The following is a 17,685-nucleotide window of genomic DNA, read 5'->3' as shown; positions in this document are numbered from 1 at the left end:
CACAGGTAAAGGAAACAACAAATTAAGCAACCACCTCCGCATCTTCCGCAGCTCTGAGTGGGGGTGTACAGTACAGAACGGAGTGTGTGTGCACGCACATGTATGCCACAAGGGACTGGAAAGGAGGATCTAATACCCGCCTGAGCCCCAAGGAGCAAGGTACAGAGCCTTATGGAAGCAGATAATAACTAACATATTCCACATCATGCAAAGCCCTTTGCATACATGAATAATTATGTTGGTCCCACCTCCTGCCTGTGTAGCCAATGGTGTAGGATTCATTATCCCCCATTCAGTGGAAGAGGAAAGTGAGTCCCAGGGGGCTGCAGGACCACATAGAGCCAGGAGTCACAATTCAGGCGGCTTGTGGGTCCTGCCCCTCTTCTCTCTATCTTCCTCGAGGACAGCACAGGAAATCTGTCTCCCCATGCAGGGATCACTGCCCAGATATTTAAGCAGACCGGAACTGGGCATTTGATGAGCAAACAGAACGCTGTCAAGAAGGCATGAAAAAAGGTGGAGAAAAGAGGTATGGGTCCAGCCTGGTCTTATACCTACTTCTTTCTTACATGAAAGGCAGCAGCCTTTAGATGCTATTGTGTGGTTTGCTTTTTTTACCTTTACTTGTCAGTATGTCCTAGGAATCTCACCATATCAGTTCTTAGAGAGGTTTAGGATCATTTTTTATAGCTGCATAGTACTCCAATAAGTGGTTGTATCATAGTTTATTCAGCTCCTCTACCAGGGTGTTCAGGTTACTTCCAACATTTTGGAATTACAAATAATGCTGTAATCATTCACCACGAGCGTAAGTATTTTTATATTGATAAAAGTGTACTTTAAGGGTAGATTTCTAGAAGTAGGACTGTTTGGCCGAAAAATAAAGCATATATGAAGTTTGTCAAGTATTGCTGTATTAGCTCTCTAGAGGACAATACCAATTTGCATTTCCAACAGCAGTGTCTGAAAGTGCCTGTTCCCCACTGCCTCCCCAGTGGAATGTTTGGTCACAATTTTTAATTTTTTCTAGTCTTGGAAGAAGTGGTATCTCAGAGTTGTTTTAATTTGCTTCTAAATATGAATGAGTTGTAACATCTTTTTTCAAGTGTTTGAGTGTCACTGTTAATATCTTATTTTGTGAATTATTTGTTCATGTCTTTTCCCACTTAAAAAAAATTTTTTTTTTTTTATTGCACCTGGTCTTAGTTACGGGATCTTTAGTTGTAGAATGTGGGATCTAGTTCCCTGACCATGGATCAAACCTGTGCCCCCAATGTTGGGAGTGTGGAGTCAGCCACTGGAATACCAGGAAGTCCCCTTTTCCTACTTTATAATCAAGTTTTTTGATCCTCAATATTTAAGAGTGTTTTATGTATTAGGGATATTAGTGTTTTGTCTGTAGCATATATTATGAACATTTCCTCCTCATTTGTCAAATATTTGTATTTGACTTTCCTTAGGGTGCTTAATTGTAAATTTTTAAAAAATTTTATCTAATAAAAATTAGCAAGTTTTAATTTTATTGTCTCTGGATTTTGAGTCATAGAAAGCCTTCCCCTACCCCAACACTGGGCTTCCCGGGTGGCTCAGTAGTAAAGAATCTGCCTGCCAACACAGGAGATGCAGTTTCAATCCCTGGGTGGGGAAAATCCCCTGGAGGAGGGCGTGGCAACCCATTCCAGTATTCTTGCCTGGAGAATCCCCATGGGTAGAGGAGCCTGGCAGGCTACAGTCCATGGGGTCAAAAAGAGTCGGACACAACTGAGTATGCACGCATCCGTACACCCCAACGTTAAAGAGAATTCACTTGAATTTCCATCTAGTACTACCTGTGTGATACCTCTGTTTACATTTAGATTCCTAATCCATCTAGAGTTTGTTTTTCTCTTTGGTGTAAAACGTGGATCGAAGATTATCATTTGCTAAACGGCAACTGAGTTGTCCAAGCAGCATTTATTTAAAAGTCTGTCTTTACCCCGGTGATCCACCTCTGTATATACCATATTTTCATATGCATACGGGTCTAATTCTGGGTTTTCTCTCATTTTCGACTGGTTTATCTGCCAATTCAGGCAACAAGTTTCACATTATTTTAATTATACAGGGATTACAGTATGTTTTAATATCAGTAGAGATAGTTTTACTTCTTTATCCATTCTTGGGCCTCTAATTGATCTCTCTTGTTTAATTACATTGGCTAATACTTCAAGCAGTGTTGGATGTAAGAAGAATGGTGGGTGTCCATGCTTTATACTGATCTTAATCAAAGTGGTTTTAGTGTTTTCTCATTAAACAAGATACTGGCTTTAGGATCAGGATATATATATGGGTCTTCCCTGGTGGCTCAGTGGTAAAGAATCCACCTGCAACGCAAGAGACATGGGTTTGATCCCTGGGTGGGGAAGATCCCCTGGAGAAGGGACTAGCAACCTACTCCAGTATTCTTGCCTGGGAAATCCCACGGACAGAAGCCTGGCAGGCCACAGTCCATGAGGCTGCAAAAGAGTAGGATACAACTTAGCAACTAAACAGCAACAACATATCAGTACATCAGTCCAGTTCAGTTCAGTTCAGTTGCTCAGTTGTGTCCGACTCTTTGCAACCCCATGAATCGCAGCACGCCAGGCCTCCCTGTCCATCACCAACTCCCGGAGTTCACTCAGACTCGCGTCCATCGAGTCAGTGATGCCATCCAGCCATCTCATCCTCGGTCATCCCCTTCTTCTCCTGCCCAAACTATTCTTTCATTCCTATTTTCTTGAATGTTTATATCATGAATAAGTGTTGAATTTTGTCCAAGGCATTTTCAGCATTTATAGATATAATCACATGATTTTGTTTCCTTAGATTTATTAATATGGTATACGATACTAATTTGGCACATGTTATTAATATTAATGGATTAGTCTTGAACCAACTTTGCTTTTCTAGAATAAAAAAGATTTAGTCATTATGTATCATTTTCTTGAAAAAGGCTGGAATTGGATACCAATGACGACAGCTACCACTTATTGAATGCTCTCTCTGTCCTCTACATGCATTATTGTCTGATTTGATCCTCAGGATACTGATATGAACCCCTTTATCATTCAGTGATAAGTGAATGAATTGCTTTATCATTCCCATTTCATAGATAAGGAAACTGAGGCCAACATTGGTGAAGCTGCCTTACCAATATCACACAGCTAGCAAATAAAAGAGACAGGATTGAATTTTGGGTCTCAATGATTACAAAGGCCATAGCAATACATGGGTAGCATTATCTAGCTGTTATTTAGATACAATTAAAATGCTTAATATTTGATAAGGTGTTAGAAGAGGAACACCTCTGTAGGAACTGGGGGGAGGGTCTGCCCCTACTTTCCTGAACCCTGAGCTGCCTTCCTCAGTTCATTCCGCCTGAGCTCAGCAGAGGAAAGATGTGAGAGGCTGCAAGGACTGCTCCAGCAGGCTGCCCCCAGGCCAGGCAGCAAGCAGCCCTCAAGGACTGCCTCATCCCCCTCCAACCTCAGCCTGGCTCAGTCCCAGCATTTATGTCTCAGGCTCTGGACAGTATGAAAACAACTCGGAGAATGAAGATGGGCCCAGGAAGGTGGTGGGCTGTGAGGGAACAAAGTGTAGGGAAGAAAACTAACCTCCACTCTCTGCTGGTCCTGCCTGCCCTGTTTTCTAAGAACAGGCAGTCGGCCGAGGGATTACGTAACTTCTGGTGGGCATGGCAGATGGCGTGCTGGCTCGGACACATCAAACCCAGCCTGACACTAACCTTCCCTGACGTGGTACCCCAGCCTCCCCAGCTCTGGAATATGGAGGAGAGAGGGATGGGAAGCGACCCAAACTCTTGTCATCCAGCTCAATAGCCAGGGCCCACCCGCAGTGGGAGTTTCCAGCCAGGGAAGTGGAAACGCGGGCCCTCTCCTACCTGCCCCACAGTAAGCAGCTCCCAGGACGTACTGCACAGTCCCTGGGGATAGACCTTGCTGTGTGGACCTCGTTCCCAGTCAGATCAGCAGCCCCTGGGGTTTGGAGAAGTTTCCAAAGCACCTGTCCAGGCATTTTCTCCCTGAGCCCTGCCTAGCATTCGGCTTCTTTTATTCCTTTTGCTGATGGGTAAACTGAGGCTCAGAGTGGGCAAATGATTTGGTTGTCACACAAAGACAGAGTTGGTCTCAGGGCTGTAGCTTCCAGACTCCTAGTCCAGTGCTCTTTCCAAATGCATATGACAGTGCAGGCTTCCCCTCTTGATGTAACCCCCAGGAAGATCATCAGGTCAACCCCGTGGGCCATCCTGAACCTTAGGTCTAATACTCGATGTGTCAATAGGGTAATATTGGAAATAAAGGAGGCGTGTATTCAGTGGTTTGCAGATTGATTTCCTCCCAGGTAGAAACAAAAAGGAGCTGACCTTTACTGGCCATGCCCTGTCTCATTTCATCCCCCCAACAACAACCAATCAGGCCCCAATTCACAGTGAGGCAATGCAGGCTCGGGGAGTGAGTGAGTTGTTGGAGCCAGGACTTGAACTCAGTTTACTGATTCTAGGGCAGACCATCTTCCACTGGACAGATGAAGACACTGAAGCCCAGAGAGGGAAGGGATTAGCTCAATGACACACAGCAGATTAGCTGCATGGCTAGGATTAGAATCCAGGTTTCCTGATCCTCAACTTGGAGTTCTTTTTGTATGTGTGCGTCTGCACAGAGTGGGGTTGCACCAGCAGGAAAAAGTGGAGCCGGATCAGATGTGTGGATCGGCTCTGGCTACCTCGTGATGCCAGGCAGGAGTTCCAGATCAATGCTGGGGACTCCTGGCAAGAGCCAGCAGGTGCCCAGCTGTGAGGGTGGCAGTGGGGCTCGGACTACTGCTGCCTCGGCTAAGCGCCTGGGGGTATTTAATCTCCCAGGGATGCTCTCTGAATGTTAACATCGGATGTAGTGCTGGGGGAGCCTGCCTTAGCCAGACTCTGCAGCCAAAACTGCTTCCCTGCATCAAACCCAGCTCCTGCCAAGATGCTGGTGGCAGCTCTTCTGGAGGGCTGAGGTCTTCGGGCAGACCCTGCCAACGAACTTTCAGATATACTGTCTCAGCCCTTGCCTACTCCCAGGTCTCAGGACCAGTGTATCTGCAACGGACATTGTCTTGAGCCACTAGACAGCAAGGTAGAGGGGAATGTTCAATGGGCTTGGGGCTGCAAACTGGAAACAAACATCTTTAAAGGGCTAGACCAGCCAGATGGGCCTTGTGAAGGCCACCTTGCAGGTAAGTACAACGTTCACCAGCCTAGCAAATGTCTGCCAGTCTGCTTCCTCTGAACGCTGGCACCAAGGGCACTTGACTGCAGTCCTTGATCAATTCTTTGTGGCTCCCCTGGATTTCATGAATAAATTCTTTCCTACCTCAGGGTTCTGACCACTGAAGACTTGGCTCTGATTTCCATGATACCCCATGCACAGTAAGTGATCAAAGATGGAAAGCAGGAGAAAATGAAGGGAGAGAAGCAGGCAAAGCGGGGGTGGGGTGGGGGCTACAAGCAAAGCAGCGAGACTCTTCTAAAACAGTAGCAAGTCCAAAGTGTGGCAGGGAGTGAGTCACAGCAACCTCCTGAGTGAGGAAGGCCTGCATGAATTCCTCATTCATCTGCCCTACAAGTGTTTATCAAGCTCTCTCTTTGTGCCTGGGATGGTGCTGTGTACCAGGGACACGTGATTGAGCAAAATCAGCCAAATCATACCCAGTCTCCCTAGGCATGGCGTGTCGCAGCGGCTCTCCCATCATCTAGTTGTTTCAACCTCATCCTGCCTCCACTCACTGACCCTGCCTCCTCACCCCCAGGGCCCTGGCTTGAATGACAAGGAAAACGAAGGGTGGGAAGCTGCTCCATAAGGCATTCCCTACATGTCACACCTGAGTCCCATCTCTGGGTCTCACTCTGTCCTGCAGAGTGTCACAGAATGAGCAAAGGTGGGATGGGGAGGGAGCCAGGAACAGCATTCCTAGAATCCCCGCTCAACTTCTTGTAAGCTCTTCATCCTCCATGGGTGCCCAGACCCAGGCTGGGCAGGTGGGCACCTCTGATCGCATTACAGAGCTGCTTGCCTTCAGCTCTGTCTCCTGACACCAGTAATGCTACTCAAGGCCTCTGGGGGTTGCAGGCTCCTGGGTGATCTCAGCAGATGTTCCTCCCAGATCTTAGGTATATTTCTTGATATCCTCTCTGGTAAACCAGGAAGCTACCACCAGGAACTCTCTGACCCCTGCCCAGAGATGTACAGGGAGAGAACCAGGGCCCAGGCCCAGCCAGGGGGAGACCAGACTGGGGGTGGGGGGTAGGCAAGCAGGAGGGAGGCCACGGGAAATCAGCGGAACCTGCTCTGTGCCAGGACCGCGTGTCTATCTCACGTCACATCACCATCCCAGGAAGGCGGGGGGGTCATCCCCACCCCACACATGGGGATGCTAGGGTACACGGAGGTTCAGCCACACAGGCCTGCCACTCGGTAAGAGTCAAATCCTTCTAATTCCAAAGCCTTGGCTCTTTCCACCAGGAAGGGACCCCTGGCTCCCGAAGTCTTGTTTTGTCAGCTGATCAGGTGGCTGAACTCAAAATCCATCTCATGGGTGGATACGTCAGACGTTCCCACCCCACACTTTAATATACACACCCCGTACCAAGAATGCCCTTTTTGTTCACCTGAGCTCTGCTTATCCTTCAAGGCCAGTTAAGTCCCATCCTTCCCTCCTCCAGGAAGCCTTCCTTAACCAACCACCTGGGTCCACAAGAGCCTTCTGTCAACACCTGAAGGACCTCCTGTTGCATCACTCGATACTTGGCACCAACAACAATGAGGAGGAGGAGGACAGCGAGTGTTACTGAGTGCTTTAGAATGTGCAAAGCACTTGCATACATTATTTCATTCATCCGCACAAGGATCTGATGGGATTGGCACTGTTATCACTCTTCCTTTACAAATGAAGAGACTAAAGCTCAGAGAGGGTAGGTGCCTTGCTCCAGGATACACAGCCAAATGCTGGAATAGCCAGGATTTGAACCCAAGTAATCTGACTGCACAGCCCACCCTCTAAACATCATGCCAGACCCCACTCCAGCACCACAAGCCTGGCACATGACTCATGATTCAAGAAGCAACACAAACCAATCCAAGGGTCAGGCCAGGGCTTTGCCCACCTCTGACCCAGTACTTCCTCCTATCAAATGAACCTCCATGTGTACCAAGTTTTAGGGCTGAGTGTATTTGTGTTCCAATACCTGGTGTGGGGACAGGATTCTTAATCCCCCAATCCTGAGTTCAACTACACTCCACCCCTGGAAATGAAACAGTGAGTGCGATGGCCAGGTCTGGACAGTGCCTTCCTACCACAGCCCCACACAGGGCCTCCCTGGCCTTGGTGGGGGTGGCAGGGTTGGGGGAGCAAGTACCTCTTTGTTCACATGCTCAGGGTGCTTTTGACAGTGGGGGCCTTCTCTGTCTCCCCAACCCTGCGTAGCATCTGAGGTTCTCCGTCTATGAGGCAGGAGATGCTTATGAAACAGGAAAAAGGGACTGAGGTCCCAGAGGGTGATTTATAGCTTTAGAGAGAGAGAGACCCAGGGCCGCATAATGCTCACAAGGGCATTCTAGTCAATATATTGACTTTCGAGAGAGGCCTCTGTAAACACAGTGGTTCTGGGCCTTGGTTACCTCTGTCTCTTGCTGGGGCCTCTTCAGATGGAACCAGACCAAAAATCCTAGAGCCCTTAAGGATGGATTATTCTTCCACCTTTCCCCCATCCTGAATTTACAGAGGGGACCCAGAGAAGGAAATCACTTGCCTAAGGTCACACAGCAGAGAAAGAGCAAAAGCCAGAACCTCCCAACTCCTAGGGCAGGAATTGCCGGGACGCCAGGCCCTGAACCTCCTGGCCTGGAGGCGGTCGTCTCGGGCATCACAGGGCTGTGCCGGAGTGTTCCCTGAGCTCATTGTGTGCCAGGCCCTGGGCTAAGTGCTTTATCATATATCAGGTCATGTGAGCCCTAAAACAACCCTGTGAGAACAAAACTAGCATTACCCCCATTTTATAGGTGAGGAAACTGAGGCAAAGAAGAGTTAGGTGAGCTGCCCGAAGCCATGGGGTTAGTGAGTGGCAATGCTGGCAATATTAATCTCCTCAGAACCTCAGTTGGCCACACCATGCACCTGCAGCTGAGGTCCTGAGGGTCCTCTGTGAGGAGAGGGGTTGGAGGGGCTGGGGGTTCCTAGAGGTGTTGACAGTTGAGCTTGTCCTCTCCAACTAGCTCACAGCAGTAGCTGGGCTGAGGATTCTGTCCTTCGCTTGTACTCCACTCTGTGTCCTCTGGTGGGGGCCTGGCAGAAGGCAACACAGTACACCTTCCCACACCTCCATCCCCAACGTAATTCCTATCATTGCTTAAAAAGTGTTTTCTGGGCTCACTCCATCTTCAAGAACCACAGACAGCAAATCAAAGAATAAGAAATCTTTTCCTCTCAAGTGCCAGCCCCAAGCTGCAAGTACTCAGAGGTAGTTGAGAGAGGCACCACCCCTTCAGCTGAACCTGGGAGGGCCAGGATGGAAGTCTGGCTCACCAAGAACTGGTGTCCACACAGGATGGGGCCCTTGCAGATGCTGGCAGGGCCAACTTCTCAAGATTTGGGGACATCTCAGGTGGGCACCCCTGTCCCCACTTGTCTCCTCTTCAGCAATGCTCTTAGAAAGACCCGAAAAAGAGAGTCAAGGTCTGGCTCACACCACCCTCTCCAGGAAGCCCCAAGGCTCTCTTCCTAGAATAGACAGTTGACCCTTGAACAACAAGGCCTTGAACTGTGTGGGTCCACATAAAAGTAGATATTTTTTCAATGAACGTGGTACCCGTATTTTCATTTTATAGATGTTTAAGCTTGGGGATGACTTTACGTTTGATTAGAGATTACAATATGTGGAATCAAAAGAACTGTTTTGAGTCCTGATTCTATCCAAACCATTTCAGCTTCCTGCTCTTGGGTGAGTCATTTGTCAATTTCTTTATTTTTGAGGCTGATGTAGCAAAGATATTTTCAACTGCTGGGGAGTCAGCGCCCCGACCCCCACATTATTCAAAGGTCAGCTGCAGTGTCATTGGCCTCAGTTGCCACAGAGGCTGTTGGAATGTCACTTACCAATCTTTGGAGTGGACATCAGCATCCCTCACACACAGCAACCACCTTGCGGGCTGGTGCCAGGGCTGCTCTGGTTCTGAGCCAGGTCTGAAGTGCGCATCCTAAGTGGCACCCGCCTCCCCAGTGGGGTTCTTACAAGGACAAACTGAGGTCTTACCTATGAGAGGGTTTATACTGTTAAACAATAAGTTTATCGGGGGGACTATGATTTTCCTAAAGGTCTCTCTAGTCTGCAACAGCACACCTTATCCTAGAGTTAAGGATGGCAGGGGAGCCCTTTGTGACCAAGGAAACGAAGAACAGTGGAGTCCAGGGCTCACGTATGTGTCTGTATGTGCCTGCATGCTCTTTTACATCCACGGAGAGTCCCAGACCCAGCCATGCCTGCCCATGCTGCTCTCCATGGACGATGCCACTCATCCGAGTTCGGCTTGCTTCTTCCCTGGCAAATTCCCGAGGACCCCACTCCTCCTGGAGGGCTGAAGCAGGAACCTGACCCAGAGCAGAGAGCAGACCTTCAAACCACAGGACCTGCCACTGTTTTCAGGAAGCAGACTGCAGGAGACCCCAGGACTTGGACTCCTGTCCTCCTGGGGGGAGTCACCCAAGCTCCTGGTCTAGCTAGCTATAGGGGCTGTGGTCAATCCATTCCAGCTGCCCTCAAGTGAGGGAGCTTCTTGCCCTTCCAAGTCCACAACCTGGCATGCAGACCAAATGGATCAAATCTCACTCACCTGGGTTCCCACCTCCTAAGAACACTGGAGCTTCCCTAGTATGGTGGTGACTCACCGTCCGCATGCTACACACACCTGTTTACACACAAACGCACCACAGCTGCACCCACTTGCATTACCCACCCCAACCCAAACACACGCACCGCCATCCCGAATGTAAAAGGCACAACGCAAGACACGCCCCCTATCCCTGCTGCACGCTTCACCCCCCACACAACACCCAGCACCCAACGCAACACCACAGCTACCCTCACCTCCCCCTGCACACTCCCACCTCCGCCCACCTCCTTCATATACATTTTCACCCCCACCCCGACCCACTCTTCCACGCACACTTTCACACCGCAGCCTGCCTTTCTCGAAAAGAGCCGCGCAGCAGCAGGCGGGGAAGCTGCGAGACGCTGGGGTCAGCCTGTTCTGGGAGGTGAGAAGGAAGCTCCGCGAGCTCACTCCTTAGCCGTGGCCCGAGGGCTGCCCCGGCTCCTCGGCAGGGAACGGGGTAGAGGCGGTGGTAAGGGGGCCGAGGAGGACCAGGGAGTACGCAGGAGAGGAAGCGAAGGGGGAGCGGTTGGTGTCGGTGCCGAGATACGTGCGTCCCCCAGGTACCCGCGAGCTGAATCAGCCCCGCCAGCGCCAGCCTCGGAGATGCTAACCGGGCCGCTTTGTCCGCAAGGGTAAATTCGGGAGCTTCCAGCAACCCAGGGCTTCGGAAGATAAAGAGGGAACAAAGCGGGTAGGGTCGCGGGAGCGGGGAGGCGGCTGATTTATGCCTTCACTTCAGCAAATGTTTTCGCTGCCATTAGCCTCGCCGAAGTGGAGGGTCAGAGAGCCAAGGGCGCGGCGAGGACTCGCCTGCCCTGAGGGGGCGCAGTGACTGGAGCGGTCCGTGCTGGCCGCCGGAGTTCGAATCCAGCGCAATCCAGCCGCCCGCCCAACTCCCAAAGGGAAGCCAGGCTTCTCTGAAAAAACACAGAGGAGGGGCTCACCTGGCCCTCGGTCACCCGGTCAGGTTGGGGGTAAACTCCCTAAGCTCCAGCGGCACCCGGCTGAGCGCAGGCCCATGGTGGGGCAGGAGGTGGCGCCCCATCCCCAACTTCAGGAGCAAAGCCCTTCCTCATATTATTCTAATTACGGTATTTTAGGTTTTCCTTTAAAAAAAGGAAAGTAACAGAAAAGCACAGAACACACTTGTTTGGTTTCATTTTGCCTTCACAGCTTTGACGATTCCATTTGTGGAAGCTGTTTAGGAAACTGGAGAGGAGGAAGAAGAAGAGGCCAGAAGCGCCAGCCCTGGTCTTAGTGTCTGAATCCTTCTCTCCCTGCCTTGAGAGTAGTTTCTCCCTACAACCAACCCCACAGGCAACCCCTAAATCCCAACCTATGACCCCCTGCTCCTTAACCCTTTCCTCCAGGCCTCAGGGGGCTCCAAGATAGTTCCTTGCTACCCTAATCCCAGCCATAAGGTTCAAATGACCATATGTTTGGCCAGCGGGCCCGGGAGGAGGCTCTAGGATGGGGCATTCAGAAATACCAACCAAGCACTTGGAATGTAAGAGATCCACCTCCCCTTCAGCCTCATCGCCAAAGTCCAAACCCTCCTTAGAAGATACTGCTGGTAAGGAAGTGGGAGGCAGACCTGCCAGCCTGCTCTGACAGCCAGGAACAGGTCACAGTACCTCAGTGCAGGAAAAATTCAACAACAAAATGGGTGCAGGAGATGAGCCCCTAAAGCTTCAAAATAAAAATGTAAAAACGTATTTTGCCTCCAGCTATACAAATGAGTGTCCAACACCTTGTGACGCCATGGACTGTAGCCTGCCAGGCTCCTCTGTCCATGGGATTTTCCAGGCAAGGATACTGGAGTGAGTTGCCATTTCCTTCTCCAGGGGTTCTTTCCCACCCAGGGATCGAACCTCCGCTCCTGAATTGCAGACAGATTCTTTACCATTGAGCCATCAGGGAAGCCTCCATATAAATCAGTACAGAGCTTTAAAATGCTCATATGTAGTCCTGCAGACCAAGGGAGCCTGGATTGTGATTTATCTCACTGGGGCAGGTGGGGGCTTTTACTGAGAGGATCAGTGTTGGAAGACCAGGGATGAAGCTACTTTTGGGCACTTGCCTGGTCTCAGGGTCTCACCTTGACCTTTGGCCCAGCCCTCTCCCAGGTCCATGCTCCCTGCAAATCTTGCCCCTGCAAGTCCCAGTCCAACTCAGTTACCAAACCGACTCCATCTTTAGCTGCTTGCCTTAGCCAGGCCTTGATTTCAAAATCTCAGTCCCAGACCCACGCGGACAGTCTGCAGCCCAAGTGGAATAAAGGAGCCCTGACAAGAATGAGGTTTATGAGGCCTGAGTGCAAATCTCAGATCTCTTCCTGAGTCCAAGTGTAGTCCTGGGCAGGTCAGGGCCTGTCCCAAAGCTTCAGCAGTTAAATAAGTGGATTGGAAGAGAGGGGAATTAATTTGTCCTATGGAATTCCCAGCTTGTGGGGTGGGGAGAGAAATTACATACAGAATTCCTCCCCTGCAGTGGTACTCTCACTTTAATGAGAAAAAGAAGACACTCTTGATTTTCCATTTGTTTAAGTGAACTTGGCATTTAGTATAGTGTACTGTGCTGTTGGAGAAGATTCTTGAGAGTCCCTTGGACTGCAAGGAGATCCAACCAGTCCATTCTAAAGGAGAACAGTCCTGGGTGTTCTTTGGAAGGAATGATACTAAAGCCGAAACTCCAGTACTTTGGCCACTTCATTCGAAGAGTTGACTCATTGGAAAAGACCCTGATGCTGGGAGGGATTAGAGGCAGGAGGAGGAGATGACAGAGGATGAGATGGCTGGATGGCATCACCGACTTGATGGACATGAGTTTGGGTGAACTCCGGGAGCTGGTGATGGACAGGGAGGCCTGGTGTGCTGCGATTCATGGGGTCGCAAAGAGTCAGACACGACTGAGCTGAACAGGAAGACAAGGACAGGCCACTACCAACACACACACACACACACACACACACACACACACACACAGCAAGAACACTAGGAAAACTCTGATTTTAACTGCACCTTAAAAAGAAGCGTTATCATGACACCGTGGTTCCTTCTCAACCATCCTAGCCAGAGGCCAAGGAAAGGCTGAGGGATAGGTGGCCGGAGATTCTCAGGGTTAACCTCAGCTTTTAAAGTGTCCTCTCCGGCCAGTCACTTGCTGACATCTCCTTCTAAGAGTCTGGGGCTTATGGTTCTGGGTTTGATTTCTCCACCATCAAATTTTATGGCTTAAAAAAAAATTCTCAGCGCTGTAAAGGGAACTCATTTCCAGATCCACTGGGAATAGGAGTAGGGGAAAGGACAGAGAGGTGCCTGCCCAGTCTCCCAAGAAAGACCATGGATGGGACCATAAGCACGAATTCAAAGTGGACTGAATCAGCCTGGCTATTAACAGGAGCCTTGGATACAAATCTGCAATCTGTGGTCAAGTGAAGGTAAGATTTGAGGAAAGGCAACATCTTGGCCTTTTTTCCCCCATCTGTGCAATGGAGCTCACAGGGGACGCTGGGAAGACCTAATGAATATTCTGAAAGTTGCTCTGTACATTAGAGTACAAGGGCTGTGTAGGAGGAAGGGGCATGTTCTCTGTCTTAAAGGCAGGCTTCTAAGGGCAAAGGGAAGGCAGCAGGCTGATCCCACTGGCTGGCCCCTCTCCAGGCTGGTGGGCAGGCAACCCCTGCTGTGCTAAGTAATGAGCACAATTCCAACGCCAGTTCTACTCTGCTAGTGAGAAATCAAAGCCCAGTATTATAGGCCATTTCTGGCTGGGCACCGATTGTGCCCAAATCCATCAAAGCCCTGGGCCTGGGGTTTCTTTGGGGGAAGGTGGAGGCCGGATGCTTTGTTAAGCAGGCAAGGCGGACCACCCCCAGCCTCCCAAGGGAGCCTACTCTGCAGCTCTGGAGAACTCCAGGCCAATCAGTCTTGTCTTTCTCCTGCCTACCCAGCCCCTCACCCTCAGTAATCTCGGTATTTATTCCTTATATCCTTGCCCTGCTGGTCAAAGACAGCTTCCCAAGACCCAGTCCTGCCCGTGTGCCATTTACAGAGACTTCACCCAACCCTTCAATCACGTCCCCTCAAACACCCCAAAATCAGAAACCAACACCCCAGCCCAGCACCTCCCACATCCAACTGTACTCTTTAAAACAAAGTTGGTCATTCAGCAGCCTGCCCCCTCCCCCATCATTACCTTCCAACTTCAAAACACTGCTTTAAATACCAGAGTCTGCCCAAATCATAATTAACGTGGATCAAATGATTATGTCGTAACTTTACAACATAGGGCTAGGGGAAAAAAGGAGAGGGGCGGGATGTGCTAAAACCAAGTCCTCACTTGGGCTTGGGCCGTGGGAATCATTAATTCCAGAGTGAAGAATCTCTGACTGCAAGTTGGGGGGGGGGGGCGGGGGTGGGAAGGTCGCCGGGGGAGGGGGGCCGGACAGGAGGGCGGCGGACGTCAACACCTCAGCGGAAGGTTGGTGGTGGTGGTGGGGGGCGGGCGGATGCGTCATCTGTCCACTTTATGCACCAATTTTCCTGCCCCATTCTCAGCAGCAACTCAGAGGACTCTGCAGGATGCGGCCCTTCCCCACCCTACCTCGAAAGCCCGGTGCTTCGGTTCCGGAAAGAGGGCGAGAGAGGTGGATGGCTCCCATGCGTCCACCCTGCTCCCCAGTCAGCCGCGCCGGACCCAGCTACAGACCAGCGAGACGTGTACACATCCACCGCGGAAGAGGCGGAATAGAGGCTTTAATTTTTAGTAGCCCAACGACTCCCTTAAGGCACCTTGGTGGGTCCAGAGTAGGAGTCTGGCAAGCGCACCCAGTCGACCCCCCATCTGGGGAGAATGTCAGTGATTAATTTAAAAAGAAATTAGGCAGATCGCTACGTACTCCTCCCGTCAACCACCAACACACAGAGAAAAAAAAAAATCTTCTAGACCCGCGAATCCCAAGATCTCGGGGAAAACTGTACGTGCAAGACTCAGCCCTATTCTCATCGGTAACCAACCCCCTGCAAGCTGGTCTCATTCGGCTGGTGGAGCGGACCAGCGCTTCCCGTGCTCCCCAGGTTTCTCGCTCCCTCCTTCTAGTCTGCGGATTCCGGTCGGTGCCGCGCTAGGAGCTTGGGCGAGCCGGGACCTGGACTAGGAAGTTGCCAGCGAACTGGGAGCGAGCGCACACCTGGCCTGTGCAGCGACTGTGTGTGTTCGTTTTTTTTTTATGAGCCGCTGCCAAGCACGCGCGGAACCAGGGGTCCCCTGGAGGCCGGTCCTCCAGGAGGCGCAGACCCCGAATCGGATACTATTCCAGGGAAAAGAAGTGACCCCTCCCTTCCAGGCAGGAGCTGGAGGGCCTGCGCACCCCCCGCGAGATGGCTGCACCAATCGCCCACTTTGGTGGGGCAGAGAAATCTACCTTCGAACTTGGGCGCCCTTGCACCCACTAACAGAGCACTAACTGCGCGCACTAACAGAGCGATGGACCACCTCAACTTCGGGGCAGAGTGAGGCGCCAGGGTTCCCTTGCCCCACTCCCCCATGCCCGATCGCTCCCTACCTGCTTGGCTCAGCCTCAGGTCCCAGCAGAGCAGCAGCGCCAGCAGCAGCGCGCCCCGCGCTCCGCTCCGGGCCCACATGCTCCCTCGGCCCGGCTCGGGCGCCTCTCCCCCGGGGCTCTCTCCCTGGCCCCAGCCTCGCCGCCGCCGTCTCCGCCGCCGCCGCCTCCTCCTCGCCGTCCTCCCCGGCGCCCGGTCGCGCCAGCTCGTGCCCTCCGTTGGGGCAGAGGCAGCCACGCTTCGCGGAGGGCTGCCGGGCGCTCGGAGCGCGACGGGTGCCTGGCGTCCGCTCTCCGGTCAGGCTCCGGCGCGCCCCTCTCTGCACTCCGGCTCCGACACTCGAGCGCTCTCCGGGTTCTCACGTCCTGGCTACGAAGTTGCACGACTGAAGGTTAGAGCGCTCAGCGGCGCTCGCAGCGGCTGAAGCCGCGCGGTCCGAACCCCAGTCAGCGCCTCCCTGCGCCCAGTTGCTCCCCGCGGCTCCGGCGTCTTCGCCGGCCCCAGCCTCCTGCCACAACGCCGAGCGCTGCCGCTCGCTCTCCCTAGTGAGTCTTTGAGCTGCGGAGGACCAAGCACAGCCGGGGCGGGGCGGGGCGGAGCCTTGGGTGGGCAGGGGCGGAGCCGGCGGGGGGCCTTTCGAGGGGGTGGCCGACGGCCTCTTGGGCGCGGCCTCAGCGAAGCTGGGGGCTCTTCAGGGAGGTCCTCGAGAGACGCTGGGCCCGGAGCATTGGAAAACTCGGCCTCTGGATCGAAACTGGAAGCGGAGTCTGCCCAGTTTTCCTTCCCAGAAACTAAGGAAATGTATTTTTGCTCTTCCATTTGGCTTGGCTGTGTCAGCTTTCTCCTCTGATTAAACTCAGGACTCCGTCGTTTTTGGCTCCGTGGTCTGTACTGTGTAAAATCTATGTCTTCTACATGGGAAGGGGGTGGCGGTGGGGGTTCTTTCCCAGAAGACGCTCCTGAAATGAGAAAAATCTCAAGCCCTCAAGTCCCGGGTTAAGTTGGAACTTGCAGCTCTGTGAATTTGACTGTGGATCTGGTTCATCCTGGTTAGCCCTACTTGTTGGCATGACCCTGGGCAGAACTGTTTGACCAGACCCGGCTGACCCTCCTGTAGCACCCGGGCCGAGGATGTTACCCCCATCCCAATTGACAGTGAGGCACGGGGAGCCATTTTTGGCTTGGTGTAAATCTGGGCTCTGCCCCTTGCCTGCTGTGTGACCTTGAACAAGTTACTTAACCATTCTGATACTTCATCATCTCCAAAATGGAGAAAAATGATAATAACAATTTTAATAAGAGGGTGTAGAACTGTAGGGCTTCCCAGGTAGTGCTAGTGGTAAAGAACCCGCTTGCCAAGGCAGGAAACAAAAGAGACACGGGTTTGATCCCTTGGTCAGGAAGATCCCCTGGAGGAGGGCATGACAACCCACTCCAGTATTCTTGCCTGGAGAATCCCATGGACAGAGGAGCCTGGTGGGCTACAGTCCACGGGGTCGCCAGGAGTCGGACACACTGAGATGGCAAGGCACTGCAGAACTGAATTTTTAAAATACGTGCGGAGGGAATTTCCACCTGGCAGTTCAGTGGTTAGGACTCTGTGCTTCCACAGCAGGGTACATGGGTTCAATCCCTGGTATGGGGAGCTAAGACCCTACATGCAGTGCAGCGTGCCTCCCAGGCCAACGTACAGAAACTGCAGTACAAATGTCAATAATCTCTCAATCTTTCTTTCCAAGATCTCTCCTCTCAGTCAAGCTGATTCCTGGTGGAAAATCCTGACCACCCAAGAGTGAGCCAAAGAACATGAGGGGCCAGGTGGAGTTTGAGGGTTAGGCAGTATCTTGGGATTGAAACCCAGTGACATTAGAAGGGGTGGATCAGGTAATGCCGCCAAGGTCCTTGTATGTGCCAGGCACCAGGTTAAGCTCTTTATATGCATCACTTCAGTTAATCCTCACAAGTCTGGGAGGTAAGTACCATTTGTAATCTCATTTTACCTGTGAAGAAATGGAGGCACAGAGACATGAAGGCATTTGCCTAAGATCACACAGCTTTGAGTGAATGAGTGGATGAATCAAAGTGCAAGAGAGACAGGACTGGAAAGAAATGCTGAGCCGGGGATCCTCCACCCTCCTGCCTCTTCTGGGGCTGGTGGGTGAGAAAGGACT

At 51.6% G+C, this 17,685-nt stretch overlaps 1 protein-coding gene and 1 long non-coding RNA gene across 3 annotated transcripts in view; one reads left to right on the top strand and one right to left on the bottom strand.

Moving 5' to 3' along the window:
- UNC5B (unc-5 netrin receptor B) overlaps positions 1-16,058 on the bottom strand; it is a 91,106-nt gene extending 75,048 nt beyond the window's left edge. For both annotated transcript variants that reach the window (XM_027962422.3, XM_027962423.3), the window contains exon 1: positions 15,517-16,058. In XM_027962422.3, the coding sequence (XP_027818223.1) occupies positions 15,517-15,595 (79 nt within the window). In that variant the 5' untranslated portion in view covers positions 15,596-16,058. The remainder of the gene's footprint in view (positions 1-15,516) is intronic.
- On the top strand, positions 10,074-13,383 carry LOC121817992 (uncharacterized). Its single transcript, XR_006058104.2, has 3 exons — positions 10,074-10,332; positions 10,511-10,582; positions 11,124-13,383. It is a non-coding gene; the product is annotated as an uncharacterized LOC121817992 (long non-coding RNA).
- Positions 16,059-17,685: the final 1,627 nt, after the last annotated feature.

This window comes from Ovis aries, chromosome 25, assembly GCF_016772045.2.
Source record: "Ovis aries strain OAR_USU_Benz2616 breed Rambouillet chromosome 25, ARS-UI_Ramb_v3.0, whole genome shotgun sequence".
NCBI classification, from domain to species: domain Eukaryota; kingdom Metazoa; phylum Chordata; class Mammalia; order Artiodactyla; family Bovidae; genus Ovis; species Ovis aries.
This window is presented reverse-complemented; position numbering and strand designations above follow the sequence as displayed.